The sequence below is a fragment of the Sciurus carolinensis genome, chromosome 15, assembly GCF_902686445.1.
Source record: "Sciurus carolinensis chromosome 15, mSciCar1.2, whole genome shotgun sequence".
In the NCBI taxonomy this organism is placed as follows: Eukaryota; Metazoa; Chordata; class Mammalia; order Rodentia; family Sciuridae; genus Sciurus; species Sciurus carolinensis.
This window is the reverse complement of record NC_062227.1, coordinates 24522162-24539131: the sequence shown is the minus strand read 5'-3', so window position 1 is coordinate 24539131 and position 16970 is coordinate 24522162. Positions and strand designations below refer to the sequence as shown.

Sequence of the window (16970 nt, the reverse complement as noted above, 5' to 3'; positions counted from 1 at the left end):
ATTCAAGTGGCCCTTTCCAGTGACCATCCCGTGAGGGCTGGGCAGAAGACCAGTCTTATGGATTATAACTAATTAGTCACCCAGGAAATCATCCCAGGTAAAACGGGGTCTTGTTCTGAGATGTATGTAGAGAGTTACCTGCTCACCAGGTGATAAATTGATTAAGAGCTGAAATGTCTGTGAAGTAGGAAAGACAGCAGGGAGAAGAGGGCTGAACTGACAAAGAAGAGAACTTCATTGGCTGCAGTGAACGGCAGAGAAGAGACCAGAGGGAAGAAAAGCCCTGAGATGGGGTGGCATTTGAAAACGACTGGACCTGCAGGCAGGGAGCAGGGCAGACAGCAGATGAGTAGAAGCCAAATGACAGGGTCCCTCCAAGTTTCATAGCCCGCTCAGATGCTGACCTCCTTCATGGCTCATTTGGGCTCCTTCTATTTCTTTGCAAACCCCTCTGCCTCCATATTATAAATTACCCAGACACCTTCTAGAGGCCAAGTTGAACACCTGCAAACTACTGAAAGAAAACCAAACCAAACCCACTCAAATCAGATCTGGTTCCTTGTTGGCTGGTACGATGAAGTACCCACCATGAGTGATCAGCCCCAGGCCACTCTGACCTGAAAGGTGAAATATCCTTCCAAATACTTCTCTGGGTACAGACAGCTATATAGCTATGAATATACATATAGGTAAGTATTTTTTTTTCCCAAAATCTCATTACACCAAATAGTCAATTACATACTTCCATTGGCCTTTGTGTCAATTCTTTTTTTAAATTTTATTTTATTTATTTATATGTGGTGTTGAGGATTGAATCCAGGGCATCCCACATGCCAGGCAAATGCTCTACCACTAAGCCATGACTCCAACCCCATGTGTCAATAATTTACTGACAAACATAAGTTATTCTTCTCCATGTGTTCACATGATAATTCACTCTAGGACTGTATCACAGTGTATATAAATCAATCCCTTGTAGGTAGGTATTTTAGTTTCCCCCCAATTTCTCATGAGCAATGCTAAAATACATCCATCTTTCCACATCTACTCACATATTTCTATAGCACAGGCTGCAGAAGTGGAGTTGATGAGCCAAAATTTATGTACGGTTCTAATACGAAAAACAAGTCGTAGCAACAACAAATTTTAGGATGCTTGGTGGCTTACAAGGAAAGTGTATGTAGTACCTCTCATGTGGTACTCATACCAAACATCACTTACTTGGAGACAATAAAAGAAGATTCAAATAAACATTAAAAGGAAAACTTCATTTTAGTATAGCAAAATCTGGCATTTGATCTTTCTGTGTTCAATGCCTTGCCAAATAGTTAAAGTAATAATAAAATATTATTAATGAATTATAACTTTCATTTAAACACAAAGAAGACCTATTGGTATTCCAATTCCCACTTCAAATCTCTGGTTCTTTTTGCACTCAGGTAATTCATCATGAGCACAAGGCAGAAACTAGTCCCTATTTTATTACTAGGTAACATTTCAGCACTTTATCAGGCACCCTTTTCTGAGCTTAAATTAAATAGGAATTGGATTCTTTTGGATTGGGCCATTATTTATAAAGTTAATAGCAACTCATCTCTATACAGAATAGAAACATAGGTGGAAGCTAAAATTAGTCTTAAAAAATAATTTGCAACTCCACCAGCAATGTAAAAGTGTGCCTTTTGCTCACATCCATGCCAACATCTATTCTTGTTTGTGTTCTTGATAACAGTCATTCTAATTGGAGTGAGATGAAATTTTAGAGTTGTTTTAATTTGTATTTCTCTAATTACTAGAAATGTTGAACACTTTTTCATATATTTATTAATTGCCTGGAAAAAAACAAATAATATATAAATTATTATATATTCATGTGGTACAATGTGATATTACGATATATGAATACATTGTAGAATGATTAAATCAAGCTAATTAAAACATTAAAAAAAAAAGAAAACAGCCAACTTAAGTCCTTTCTTGAATTGTTCCCGTCTAGCACCCAAGACCAACACAGATGCTTTGCTTTTGAAAAGATTCTCTTCAAACACTTATGAGAATGAACCCTTTTGAAAAAATGTTTACCTTGAAATGGAGAATATTCATTAATGTAGACCATTCAGAGACCAAGAAGTGAGGCCAAGAATGGAAGTAAACCGGGCTGTGGCCGAGCTGGTGTGCTGGGCTGCACAGCGTAGCTCACCTGGAAGGGTAGCGATGAGGACAGGTGCATGGAGAACAGTCCCCAGTGGAGCCAGTCACCTTTCCATAGTAGCCAGGAGCGCACACGTCACAGTGGTCACCAGCTGTGTTATCACGGCAGTTCTGGAGTTCCATGTTTCAAAAGAACAAGGAAACAATGGGAGATGGTATAAAAAAAACCATTCTGATCTGGTGACAGCTAAGCACCACCCTGATTCATATCAGCTAGGCTTCTGTTGTGGTGGTTCTTTAATTCTTAAGCATGGGAGAGCATTTTTCCTTCAATTTTTTAAATCCTGGAAATTTTTCCAGCTCTGCGATCCTCATTCATCATTAAGACTGCATTCATCTAATAAAGCCTAGATATTACAGTACATTTTTTCCAAAGTAAAAAGAGACACAAGGAGTCCTAAAAGCAGTCAGCTTTCAGAACCTTGAAATGTGGATCTAAAATATATGGTAACCTAAAAAATGATCACATGCAGGGAGTTGAAACAGCAGAAGTGAACAGAAAAATGGTTCAGGAAACAGACCTTGAGGAAGAAATTATGGTCTCAGAGCACCACCAACAGATTCTTATAATAGGCAAGAAAATTCCAGATAGACTTTATGTCATCAGTTGACTATGGTCCTATTTTTGTTTAAAAAAGAGCACATGGATTTTAAGCTAAAAGAGCAAGTGATTCTTGCCACCCCTTTCCAATTTAAAATCTGCTTTTGCTGAATTTGGCACTGTTTATTGAGCTCTTGTGCACAGGGTCTCATGTCTGATGCAGGTGAGATGGAAAGAATAGCAGAGAGAGCCCCTGAGCCAATTTGAGGACTGACTCCAAGAGAGAATGAAGAAAGAAATTTTTTAAGTATTTAAAAAACTATTTTTAAAAGTCCCCTTTAAATAAAAAAAAAATCAGCATTTTTCATTTTAGAGCTGTAATATTTCAGCTGGTAAAAATCAATTTTTCTTGGCTCCTCAAAGGAATCTGTCTTTAGAAATAAAATTTGCAACCTCTTTCTTAAAAATAAATTGTTAAATACTTGTTTTACCAAAATAGTATAAAGCTGACATGAAATAAATATTAGGTGAGAAGGCAGAAGGAGATTCTCAGATGTTTCATTGTCAACATCAACTCGAGCATAAAAACTTTCTCTAACAATGGATCATAGACTACCTCATTTTTGAGATCCTAGAGAATCAAAGGCAAGCTGCCCTAAAGAACAGCAGAGAAATAAAGAGCTATTAATGAGAACTGAAGTGGGATACGTTAGATGCTGTGGGAGATGCACAGGGAACACTTGCCAATTCAGATGTGTCTTCCAAAAGCAGATGGTGGAAAGGGGCTACCCAGGTATCTCCCTGGTCCTTGGTCTCCCCCTTCCAGGCCCTACTTCTATCACTCACTTTTTTGATAATACCAAAGACCTACTGACATGAAGCAGGCAGGAAAATCCTACATATTGGATAATAAAATCAGATCCACAGAGTTCTTGATGCCCACACAGATGGTAACTAATAGATATGGAAAATGAAAAAATCTCCAAGATAAGGTAGCTTGGGAAAAGAGAGTGAAAAAGAAGGCCATGCGCTGACAGCCTTCATCTCCCAAGATAAATGTTTTCTAGGTGCTGGCTGCAGACAGGGAGGAAGTGTCTTATCACCCCTAAAGTAACAGTCTCCAGAAGGCATTAATCTCCTTCAAAGTAAATCCTCTCCAGACACTGCCTACAGAACCCGACCCAAAAATGTTCAAATTCCTGAGTGCTCAAGGAAACTGCTATGTTCCCTAGACCACCCCTCAAGATAACCTACATAAACCCAGTCCCTTTCTTTGTTTAGTGGCTCATTTTCCACCAGGAAAGTGGGTCCACCAACACCATTTCATCCCTGCATCCCCTGTTCTGGTGTAGAACTGTTCCTGAATAAACAGCTGAGATGATTCATGAGATTTGTGTCCTGACCGGTCTTTTTGTGCTAACTGTAACCAGCACAGAAGGAATGCTTAGTAGATGGTACTAAAAGGATGTGGATTATTGCATAAACCCACAAAAGAAGTCTGACAAGATAAAGAGTAAGGAGGAAAGCAAAGGTCTCCAGCTCAAAGAGCAAGGATGAAGTAACCAGGGCCCAGTTGGAAGAATATACCAGTTGGAAGAATATACCATCTTAGTGTGTCATCAACACGGTGAGGCAGCACTGACCAGGTAGTTAAAACTCACAGGCTGTGTCATAGAGACACAGTTCCTCAAGTCAGAAAGGGGTGCACCCCATGGGCCCTGGTTAAAGGCGAGAGGGAGCCTCAGGATGGTGAATGGATTCACAGTCACATCATATAACCACCAGGTACACACACTGAGGAGGTAAAATGTGCAGGGCTGAAGGACTGTATAAAGGGAAAAGGGGGGGAGGGGTGGGGGGGAAGGGAAAAAAAAGAAACATCATTACCCTATGTAAACGTAAAAAAATAAATAAAAAAAAATGTAAAAAAAAAATGTGCAGGGCTGAAGATTTGGGGTCTTTGGCATGAGGGAGAGGGATCTGATCAAGTAGTTTTGCAAATTCTTTGATAAGACAATGCCACTTTTCAAGATTAAATCAGAACTACTGATTTATCTCAATAGCTCCAAAGAATATGTGCATATTCTAGACTTAGAATCTGTGTCCAGTCCTCTGGCAGTAGGAATAACCATTGTTGGAAATTGCAACATTCGACTGACAGACCCAAGTGAGATGTCTTGTGATTTGCAGGTGGCGTCTGCAAAAACCACTGCCCTGGATAGCTAACGGCTGTTATTCACCCAGGGTGATTTTTGGCATGGTCTAAGGTGATCTTTTTCATACTAGGTGAAGTGACTGCATTATTTATTTCTAGTTTGCAAATCAGCAGATCAGCAGGTGATTGTATAACTATATTCTGGTAGACTTGGGCCAGGAAAGGCAGGGTAATAATTGAGTGTCCTAGGAATACCTCATCTTGTTAAATAGCTGTGTCATGGAAAGATTAAGCATGAAAGAACTGATCAACTTCTTTCTGTAAGTGACCTCTCTCCCCATAATTGTCCAAGGAAACTTCCCAGCTAATTACATCTCACTCTATTTGTCTGAAATCAATTCTCCGTAAATCTTTAAATGAGATCTTTCCATTTTCTCTATTAGGTCTTTGCTTTTGCCCAGAGCGTGAGCTGATTAGAGCGAACAAAAATTTTTAATAGTGCTGGAGTTATCTGCGTCATCATTAAGTCCTTGTGTAATGGAAAAATTTCTTTTATCCCTCATAAATAATGAAGTCAGCAAAGGTTAACAGGTGTCTTTTTCATTGAGGAAAACCACGCAGAACTTCTTTTTCTAACTTTCATTGTGCCAGGGGAAATTGCCTTTATTTATTTATTTATTTGCTTGTAGTACTGGGATTAAACCCAGGACCTCATGCATGCTAAGCGAGAGTTCTAGTACTGAGCTACATCCTCAGCCCTGGAAGCCTCCTTTAAAGTCTACATACAAAGGATATTTCTGATCAAAAGAGGAAGATAGTTGATAGTAGCTGAAGGCAAGTAGGGATGCACAGCTCTAATTCCTGTTTGATTCCTTGTGTCTTCTTGTGGTCAGGCCACACCCAAGATCTCTAGGGTTTCAGGGGGGTCTTTCTTGGTGGACAGCTTGATTCCCTTATTTCAGGTTTTTCTACCTGGGGCAAGTCAGTCTGAGCACAGTGCATACAAGTCACCGATGTTTCCCACAGGAGTTACTGTGAAGGATGAGATTTCAGGAGTAGGGAACAAATACCAGATTATTTTATGTCATCAGTAAGTCCTGGTTGGCTTATGCAAAATCAGACAGAAGAATTTGCCCTCAGTCAGGGGCCACAAGGCTTCTGTCTGCATTATTGTCATTTTCAATGGTCAGAGTTCTCTTTGTGTCTCCAAAACCAATCTTGGTCTAGGGGAAGGTGATCAAGAAGCAAAATAATTTACTAAGACATAATAATTCATTGTATAATCATCCTCTGATACAACATGCATTTTTAAAATGTGAGCAGAGGGCACTACTTTACACAGAGAAACAAATTTTCAACACTAACACTAACTTATTTTAAAATCTATGACATAAAGTTTTCATCCACTTTGACTATGGTTACTAGTACTGCATGTGAAAACTGGCGCATTTAACTAACTCCCAAATAATGTCTACGAACAAATTCATTAAGGAAGGAGCATTTATAAAAGAATTTCTATTGACTCTGTCAGATCACTTAGTTAAGCCTTTCTGAAGGAAATACATGTTGTGTTTAGGTAAATTTAACCTCTCACTAAACCAAGAAACTGGTATGACCCTAGAGCAGAAATTTAAACACTCAGTGCCTGTGCTACTTCTAAACTTTAGGCAAACACCCACAAAAACAAGCATACCAGACACTTCCCAGTTTCGGGGTCACAAGTCTCACTGTGGTTGTTGCAGTTGCAGGGCACACAAGGAGCAAGCAGAGGGCGTGGTCCCCTGCCACTGCCTTCTGGAAGCTTCCCTCTGTGGTATCCAGGGGCACAGTCCTGAAGGAATACAAAAAGGAGGAGAAAAGAACAATCTGATGAAAAACTGTGCAAAGGACTTAAACACATTTCTCCCATGAAGACATACAAGTGGCCAATAAGCACATAAAACATTTAACATCACTGTCAGGAGGGAAATGCAAACCAAAACATGAGATACCATCTCACACCCGAGGGTGCCTCCTATAGAAATAACAGAATATAACAAGTGTTGGTGAGGAGGTGAAGAAATTGGAACCCTTGTGCATTGCTGGTGGGAATGTAAAATGGTGCAGTCGCTGTGCTAAACAGTATAGAGGTTCCTTCAAAATGGAAATACCATATGATCTAGCAAAAGAACTAAATGCAGGAACTCGAAGAGGTATTTGTATACCCCTATTCACAGCAGTATTATTTATCATAGCCAAAAGAAGGAAGCAACCCAAATGACCATAGAAGACTTAGTAAATAAAATAAGTATAACCACAGAGTGGAGTTTATTCAACCTCAAAAAGGAAAGAAATTCTGACACATACTACAGTATGGATGAACCTGGAGGACATTCTGCAAACTAAAATGAGCCAGTCACAAAAATTCAAATACTGTGCAATTCCATTTATCTGGGGAACCTACAGTAATTGAATTCATGGAGACAGAAAGTAGAATGGTGGTTGTAGGGTAGGAGAGAGGGATGGGTGGTTTTTGAATGGGTGCAGGGTTCCAGATGTGCAAGGTGAAAAGTGTTCTGGATATTGGTTAAACCACAATGTGCACGTACTTAACACTACTGATGGCTACCATACTTAAGAACAGTTAGGATGCTAAATCTGATGTTGTATAGACTGGAACACAATTTAGAAAAAAATTTTAATTCAAGAAAAAAATGATATCGTGGATACACATGAGTTCTTTTCTACCTTTGCAATTGCTATAAACAAGCACAATTCAATTTAAAACTAGGAAACAGATTTTAACTGGTTTCCCTACCTGACATGAGAATCCAGCTGTGCCAGGGGGACAGAGACAATTCTCTAACAGAGAAGCCACTTCTCTCTTAGGGTGCAGCTCAGTAGCCTTTGTGCCAACCTCCATTGAAATGTTTGAGATTCTGTGCAACCAGTGTGGGAAGAAGAGAGTAGATGTTAATACTTGAAAACACTTTCTAGAAGCACTGTATGTGACTTCACATTTGCATATATATTAAACCAACGATTTCCTCCCAGTGTGGAGTAGTTCCTTCCCATGATTATAAACAAAATGCCTTAAAGTGCAATAGCAATGTCCTTACACAGCAAAGGCCCTCAATCAACATTTTAGAACTTGAATATAATGTTGTGGAAAGTGTACTTGAAAGACCTCTTCAAATACTAGTTTGGCCAAGACTTAATAGGTCTCTTACAGGCTAACATATTAAATGAGTAGGTGACAGTATTCTTCATATATATTCATATATTCTTCATATATTGGGTACTGCAGCATCTAAGTGCAGAAAATGGCAATTTTTAAAAAAAAATTTCATCTTCATCTAAGATTCCACCATGATAGGCTTATATTTTATAATTACATTAGCACGACAGGTGGATAATTTGTAATTCACGCGTCCTATTCCATAAGGATATCAACATTTAGCAAAGTTTGGATTAGGAACAGAGATACATATATTAATAATGTATGTAGTAGGAGTGAAGTGAATCAAATGCTTTCAGTTCAATGTCAAATAAAAAAATGTTTGAAGTTCTACATACCTGCTTTGCTGTAATCCTTGACCATATGATGCCTTGATGAGGATGTACTCAATATTGCTAAGGACGGACATAAAATCCGAACGTGTGACGGGTTTTTCAGAAACAGAGTTAAAATATTTCCAAAAATTCTGTGGATAAGAATATACTCAATTAAATTAAGAGTACAAATTCTCATAGGCAAATGACCTTAGAAAGAAAATATAAATTTCATAAATGTTATTATAAATGAACCCTGTTCTGGGCATGTCACTAAGTTTAACTAACAAAGATCTGTAACCTCCACCAGGGCAGGCATGGTGTCAATACTTTCAATAGAAAAGACATCACCAAAGACAGTGTTCAGCACACAGTGAACATTCAGTAAACAGGTGCTACAGGAATGAAGAGACACTACCTGAATTCTAGCAAAGTCCAAAGATTTTTGTATCATCATAACTATGCAAGTTGAAGCTAGTGCACCAAGATAAAGGATTTAAGATGCAATTCCCATTAAATTAGTAGAAACCTAACACAGTAGTCCCCCTTTAGCCCTGGGGCATTGTTTCACGACCTCCAGTGAATATCTGATACCTCATATAGTACTGAATCCCATACATACTATGTTTTTTCCTACACACACGCACCTATAACAATGTTCAATTCATAAATTAGGCACAGTCAGCGATTAACACCAACAATAATAAAATAAAACAATTATAAAAATACACTATAACAAAATCGCCAGAATCGCCACTTTTGTGCTTTGGGGTCATTATTACATACAATAAGAGTTGAGTGAACACTACAGTGATCTGACAACCTAGATAGTTTCTAAGTGACTAATGGGCAGGTGGCATACACAGTGTGGATACACTGGCCCACTGGGCAGGACAGAGCAGGATGGTGTGAGATTTTTGTCATGCTATCCCCAAAATTGTGCAAGCTAAAGCTTATGAACTGTTTATTTCTGGAATTTTCCATTTAGTATTTCTGTACCTCAGTTGAGCATGGGTAACTGAAAATGTAGGGAGCAAAACTGTGATAAGGAAGGACTACTGCATATCTTTCCTGAGGGTATGAAATTGGAATAGCTTTTAGAAATCTTGCTAAACCCAGGGGAAGTTTAATACCAAGATATTTCTCATTTTCTTATTAGTAGCTTCAAGTTTTCATTACAGAGATAGCAAAGATCACTTTTTTTTTTTTTTTTTTTTTTTTGCCGTACTGGGGTTCGAACTCAGGGCCTGGTGTTCGCGAGGCAAGCATTCTACCAGCTGAGCTATCTCCCCAGCCCGCAAAGATCACTTCTTAAAGGAACATATATTAAAAGATCACAGTCACCTCTTTCATGTCTACTTCTTGGTCCCGTCTCACTCCATTCTCTGGTGCTGGTACATCCATGTAAATGACTTGCTTTCTGGTTCGACCTCCTCTGATGAGAATTTGAGGCTCATAATTGGAGGTGCCAATGCCATCAGAAGAGTAGAAGGCCATGCTGTACTTTAGTTTGCCACCATATGCCAGGAGCTATTAAAGAACAAATTATTGTTTATCTCTCTTAAAAACATAGTGTTGTAAGTCTTCCACTATATGAAAGAAATCTTGCATCTTAAACCTATATTCCATACATGAAATATCTTGTCCAGAATTTGCTTAAGTCTAATTCTACTCAACTGTAGATTGTTTAGTTCTTCTTGATCAACAAAGTGGGCTCCAAAACAAATCAATGCAATAACATCTAATTATTTTCAAGACTCCTTTGGATTATAAATGATCTCCATAGAAGCACGGAGTGTATATTCGCAAATTTTAAAGGTTAGGGTGAATTCATACATAGCCTCTGATGTTTAGCTAATGAAAAAATTCAAACTATATCTTTCATAAGTGATAACTGTTTTATATGGATTCCCCCCCCCCCGAAATGAGTGATGATGCTTGAGACACAGTGTGGCACCTAGGCTGGTACTAAGCTGATATTTGTAAATACAATATATGTTTGTTGAAGGAATGCTTAAGGAAATAGTAAAATGAAATGATTAAAACATTAATAGACTTGAAAAGTCCCCAAAATTGTGGGGAATTTTGTAAGTGATAAACACCTCTATCCCCTCTTAGAAAATGAATTTAATAATCACATCTTTTATTTTTTTAAATATATTTTTAGTTGTTGATGGATCTTTATTTTATTTATTCATATGCGGTGCTGAGAATCGAACCCAGTGCCTCACACATGCTAGGCAAGTGCTCTACCACTGAGCTACAACCCCAGCATCCCAATAATCACACTTCTTAATGACAGGCCTGCACAGGCTACTGTGATTTTAAATTGTACCCAGAGCCCCCATCCCGGGGAGAGGAGCACCAGTTCTAGGTTGGGTGTGTGCCTTACCTGGTCTCCCTGGAACTGAGCTGGCAGCCGCCAGTAAAACGGCTCCGCGTGGACATGCTGACGGACCGTTGTGGCATCCAGCAAGACATCGGGGGCCTGGTAATACACCCCCTCAGTGGTGCCCCTCAGGTTGCTTTGAGAAACCACACGCAGAAGAGGTTGATTGGAGTCCAGCGTCACCTAGTCATAAAAAGAAGAAAACATACTTCAGATGGTGAATCCAGCGCTCAGGCGTGATGTGTCAGATTCCACCACTGCCTCAGAGACAGAACAGCTTCATGATTAAGACAGGAACAGTGAGGCTCTTCCTTTAAACAAAACATCTGGATTAAAAATGAAATTGCAAGGGCTTTAAGTTACTGAACATAGGGGTCAAATTATTGCTACGCCGGGGCCATGTTCAATCATGTGAAGGAGACCGTTGAGGTGATTACAGTCCTACATGCCAAGTGAAGCCTTTGACAGATCAGCTAAGATGCAACAATGAAGCTCCATTTGTTTCCCTGGACAGTAGAAGTGAAGCTTGGATTGATATACTAACCCAAATGAATTCTGATACCATGAGGGTAAAACTTATGGCAGTAAGTACTTGACTGTCCCCTTGACCCCCACCCAACACCCACAGGGCAGGGGGTTTGAACATTTCAACTGTGTGTGACTTACTGGGGTCCTCACATATCCCTCCAACTCTGAGCAGAGGTGCGACAGCCCAAAGCAGAAGCAGGGGCTGCATCCCAGAGGGTTGTCAGCATGCAGGGCAAAGGTGCCGGTACGACACTTGTTGCACTGGAGGCCAAAGACATTTTCCTAAAGGGAACAAAGAGTGGACTCAGTAATGCCTGAAAAAAGGAAATGCGATTTCTGTACACACAGAGTCAAAATAAAACACAAAAACAATCTTAGACCCACAAGCATCTCTCAACTTGCTGCTTTCTCAGGCAAGGTCCCTAACTGACCTCTGTGAGCACCAGTTCTCACAGACTCAGTTAGTGATTCCCAAACATGGAGGATGTTCAGAATCATCTCGGAAGCCTTTGAGAATACAGAGTCCCTGATGAGAATCTCTTGGGATCTCTGGAACCCACCCTGAGACCCCAGGTGATTCTGGAAGTCACCCCTAACTGGGTGATTGCTAAGGCTCCTCTGATCATCCATAATGAGAACATGTATCCTAAGATGCAGCAAGCCAACCACACAGAGACTGATGCTCCTCCAATTCCCACTCCATGGTATCTCCATGACATTCCCCTTTGTCATCTTCAGTCCCTCATCCATCCTTTACCCTCTGACTTTACCCTCACCTCCTTGCATAAGGACCAGAGAAGGTGGTAATAGCCTCCTAGTAACAAAGCACTTTGGGAAAGCCAAGGGACACGCACAAGATCAAAAATGGAACTGGAGTCTTACTACTGAGAAAACAATACACATAAATTTCCTTTACTCTGACCAAAACATATGAGAGCATTTACTACTTCATAGCTATAAAGTCACAAATCTTCTCAAATCCTGTTCTCTATTTTACCTGTATATTCAAGATAGACTAGTCACAGCCCACTGGAACCTGTGTGAGAAAACTAAGAGTTTTTCAAAGTGGGCCCACCACTTGATGCTTGTAGTAAATGGCAGAAGTTCCATTTTAAGAATTTTCCATCACTTTAGAAAGCATTCACAGACTTAAAACTCAGATACAGAGAGACACCATTAGAGGAAGTGTTTAAAATCTAGCTGCTCATTGAAACAGTCAAGACCCAAGAGTCATACTGACGAGGGGCAAGGAAGTAAGTGGAGGGTGGATGGCAAATACCTTGCAAGAGCAGGTGCCAGTTTCCTCCACACAGCTGCAGAGACCCCGATCCAGGTCACAGGTGTCCACCAGCGTCCCCCTCAGGTCGCAGTCACAGGGAATGCATTTGGGAAAGTCTCTGTAACCCAAGGAGCACTGATTGCAGCTCTGCCCACCAAATTCCAGTTTGCACTGGCAATGGCCAGAAAGCATGTGACACTGGGGACTGGTGGACCCCTCACGACTACAATTGCAGGCCTGAGAGAGAGAGAGAGAGAGAGAGAGAGAGAGAGAGAGAGAGAGAGAGAGAGAGAGAGAGGAGAGAATGAAACTAAATAAAAAGGCAGATTTTATGTTTTCATAATATATACATATTTGGATTTTGGAAAAAACACTAAATGTGGGAAAATTATATAAATGAATTGATCTCTCACTATTGCTCCATGGATCCTCTTTACCATGTACTAACAGGAGACAGGGACTGCATTGCAGGACAATTTGTGCTTCTATTTTTTTTTTTTTTTTTTTTTTGGTACCATGGATTAAACCTAGGGGTGCTTAACCACTGAGCCACTGAGCCACATCTCCAGCATGATTTTTTTTTTTTTTTTTTTTTTTTGAGACCAGGTCTTGCTAAGTTGCTGAGGCTGGCTTTGAACTTGTGATCCTCCTGCCTCAGCCTCCCAAATTGCTGGGATTATAGGTGTGTGCCACCATGCCTAATTTCATTTGGGCATCTTAAAGTCACTTGTACACTGGGCCAAAACTGAACTGAAAATAAAGCCAAGAGGGTCCAAACAATCTAGCAAAATTATTTTAGAGGTCAAGCAATTTTTTCAAAACAAATTATCCCCAACTCTAATCAAAGGATTTTACTCATGGAAAACTAGAGCCCTCAAAGATTGGACATAATCCCCCCATAAACCGACTTATGACTTTCTCTTTGAAAAATTGTATACATTGAAGAATATATTTAAAGGGCACTAAAAACATTTTTGGATTTTTTATTCTTCAATTTTATAACTGGGCTTTTGCAGAAAACTCCATGTAAAGGTTTTGAAGGGTGTTGCACTTCCGCATTTATTCCAACAATCTGCACTGAATCTTTCTTGTTTATTTTAGACAGGTCTCACTATGTTGCCCAGACTGCCTTCACTCCCGGACTCATGAGAGCCTCCCATTTCAGCTCTCGAGTAGCTGGGACAACATGAGCCCAGCTGCACTGAGCTTTTATATGAACCAAATGGATAAAAGAAATGGAACAAAACTTAACTATAGCCTAGGGACTCTCAGTTAAGAAAATGGAAATATGTTAGCACCCACCTGGCACCCATGATTCAGGTCTAGACCCCAGTACCCTTCCTCACATTCTTCACATTCCAGACCCCGAGTATGAGGAGGGCAGATGCACTTTCCAGATTCAGGGTCACAATTATTCTGTGTATGAGCACAGTCACAGGCTGAAACAAAGACAAACACCATTACAGGTCTGGATGATCAATGGAATTAAAGGGGTGAGAGTTGATTTTACAAGTTATGTCCCTTTTATTAATAATCTGAATAATTCTTCTAGTTTCTAAAAGACAGCTCATGATTTCAGAGATCTCTCTGTATCTCACAGAGGTTCCTATTCCTCTAGGTCAAGAGATGCTTCTGGATGAGAGGTCATGGGGACAGAGCAGGAAAAGACTGAAAAATATCTCAGTGGGTGGAAGAACAGATAGACTGAATGTTATTGATCATTTATTATGCGCCAAATTCCATGTCAAGGGCTTTGCACACAGTCCTTATAAAAACTCACTGGCGTAGATTATAATTAGCCTCTCCAGTTTACAGATGAGGAAACTAAGGTTAAGGGGAGTTAAGTAATTAATCCAAGCTCACACAATTAGTAGGCAGCAGAGCCCAAACCGAACTTCAAGCTTATACCTGGAAATGGATCAGAAACAGAAAAAAGATATGAAAACCTGTATGTGTAAAGAAGAAAGTAAAGGAAGGTCACGAAAGTTAGTTCAAAGCTAACAGAGCTGCCCAGAAAGGCTAGGAGTCCTGCAAAGTCTCAAACAAGAAATTCAAAAGCAAGCCTCAAACAAGAAATTCAAAAGCTTACGTGTGCAGCCACCATCTTGGTAGGCATAGAAGCCACGCGAACACCTGTCGCACCTTTCCCCAGCCACACCTGGAATGCAGTGACACTGGCCTTCATCTGTGCACTCGTCCGAGGTGGAGCCTGTGGTGCTGCAGTTGCAGGGCAAGCAGCCAAGCCCTGTGTCCAGCCCATAATAGCCTGGCTATGTCACAGAAGGGGAAGAATCACACAAGCCAACATGCGGTTTAGTAAGCGAATATGCACACAAGAAGGTTTTCCAAATCACACACAGGCTGCTCCATAGATCATAAAGTATTCATGACTCAACTCCCCTCCTTTGCCCAGTGACCACGTGCTCTCTAGATGGAGAGGTGCAGCATGTACCAACCATGCTCAGGAGTGAGCTCTTTTCCAGGTGTCATGAATTCAATTTTCCTTTGAATCCAGGTCAAGGCATCAATTACATATCACTGACAGATATTTTAATTACATGCAATGACCATAAGCATCTTACCAGGCATTGGTCACACTGCTGTCCAGTCACGTGGGGTTTGCATTCACAGAGTCCAGTCTCAAGATGGCACACATCAGAAAGGGAACCTTTCTCATGGCAATCACAGGCTAACACACATATACAGGACATATTAAGGGTTATTTCTGGTTATAGTTGTAGTCAGCTCCTTCAATGTCCAAAATGTTAAACACTCAATGTACCAGATCATGAAACTAAATAAATATGTATATAATAAATGCCTAATAAGACATATGTATATTGTATATATTACTTTGCAATAAATAAAATTTAGCATTTTTTGAAGAGTAAACTAAAACAGAGTTAGTGGAAGGAACTATCAGAAAAGAATATTCAAGCCATTCAGATAATAACAGATAATAATACTGAAGCTATTAAGATAACAATTAGCAAACTACCTGGACCAATTTCATGAGCACCATGTTATTTTTGAACAAGGTATTAGTGTATGCCAGTAAATTTCAATTAAAAACATGCAATGGAAACTTCAATCAATTTAGTCATTCACTCCCATTCCAATCAAACATATACATAATACATTAAAGTTCAGTTAAAACAATCCAGATAGGGCATATATGAATATATTTCAAAATTTAATGAAGAGTTCCCTGTTATAAATCTTGAGTTATTTGTAGTTTCATGCTAGAATTTCAGTTTTACCTGGTCATAGCATTAACATTTAGAGTTATAAAGTCCCTCAGCTATTCAAAGTGATGCAATTTAATAGGTCCCAAAAATGTTTAATTCATAAGGTGAGCATTAACATATTTCATATTATTTAATATTCATAATATTTAATATGTTCACTGACAAAGTATTCAAGGGACTGTTTGTGAATGCTTGTCTGAAAACTTACATCTGTCCATATGATATAGGTTCTACATCCCTAATCTGAAAATCTGAAATGCTCCATAATCCAAATATTTTTGAGCAACTGCTTGATGTAATGAATGGAAAATTCCACACCTGACTTCATATACGAAGTCACTGTCAAAAGACAGGCACGCTAAAAGGGGTGCACAAAATCACCTTCAGCCTGTGTGCATAAGGTGCATATGAAAAGTAAACGAATTCATGTTTGAACCTGGGTCCCAACCCCAGGACATTCCGTTATGTGTATGCATATTCTGAAATCTGAAAAAAGTTAAAAATCTGGACACTTCTGGCCAAGCATTTCAGATTAGGGATAATCAACCTGTATAACAGCGTAAGAAAAGGAAAGGAAAACGTGACGGGTAACGGAAGGCCCAGGCTCAGTGAGAGGCAGCGCAACAGCAGGAGTGGCGCTGGAACCTGGGGGTGGGAAGGGAAAGGCACTGGAATCCGGCCTCCGTAACTATGGTCCACGCTGCTTATGTTGAGGCGCCTCTCCCTGGCCCTCCGTTTTCCCTGGTGTAAGTGGGTTAATGCTACAGCTTCTGTAGGAACCCAGTGAAATGCCAGGGTCCCACTCACTGCTGTCCTTTGGGGACTTTCTGCTGCGTCCTTGCACCTTCCACTAACTTCTCAGCAAACATTCATCCGTCTTTTACCTCACACCCTGCTCTTACCTCTTCACCTGAGGGGACATCTCCCAGCACCCCTATAGTCTTTCCTTCCTCTTAGTACATCTGTCCACCCAGACTCTTGCTTTGTGTCCTCCTGGTTCCTAACCTGCTAAAGCTCTGCTTCCTTAAGTCTCTAGAGATGTCCCAGGTGATAAATTCAGTGAGCAGATTTCAGTCGTCACCTCACTG

The 16970-nt window shown here is 40.0% G+C and overlaps 1 protein-coding gene across 1 annotated transcript in view; it reads right to left on the bottom strand.

Moving 5' to 3' along the window:
* Lama1 (laminin subunit alpha 1) overlaps positions 1 to 16970 on the bottom strand; it is a 164067-nt gene that overhangs the window by 50920 nt on the left and 96177 nt on the right. Inside the window, exons 20-30 of the mRNA XM_047526974.1 lie at positions 15217 to 15323; positions 14724 to 14904; positions 13937 to 14073; positions 12635 to 12871; positions 11494 to 11637; positions 10831 to 11010; positions 9783 to 9968; positions 8463 to 8590; positions 7705 to 7825; positions 6601 to 6738; positions 2201 to 2322 (exon numbers count right to left, since the gene is read on the bottom strand). Coding sequence (XP_047382930.1) covers positions 2201 to 2322; positions 6601 to 6738; positions 7705 to 7825; positions 8463 to 8590; positions 9783 to 9968; positions 10831 to 11010; positions 11494 to 11637; positions 12635 to 12871; positions 13937 to 14073; positions 14724 to 14904; positions 15217 to 15323 — 1681 coding nt within the window. The remainder of the gene's footprint in view (positions 1 to 2200; positions 2323 to 6600; positions 6739 to 7704; positions 7826 to 8462; positions 8591 to 9782; positions 9969 to 10830; positions 11011 to 11493; positions 11638 to 12634; positions 12872 to 13936; positions 14074 to 14723; positions 14905 to 15216; positions 15324 to 16970) is intronic.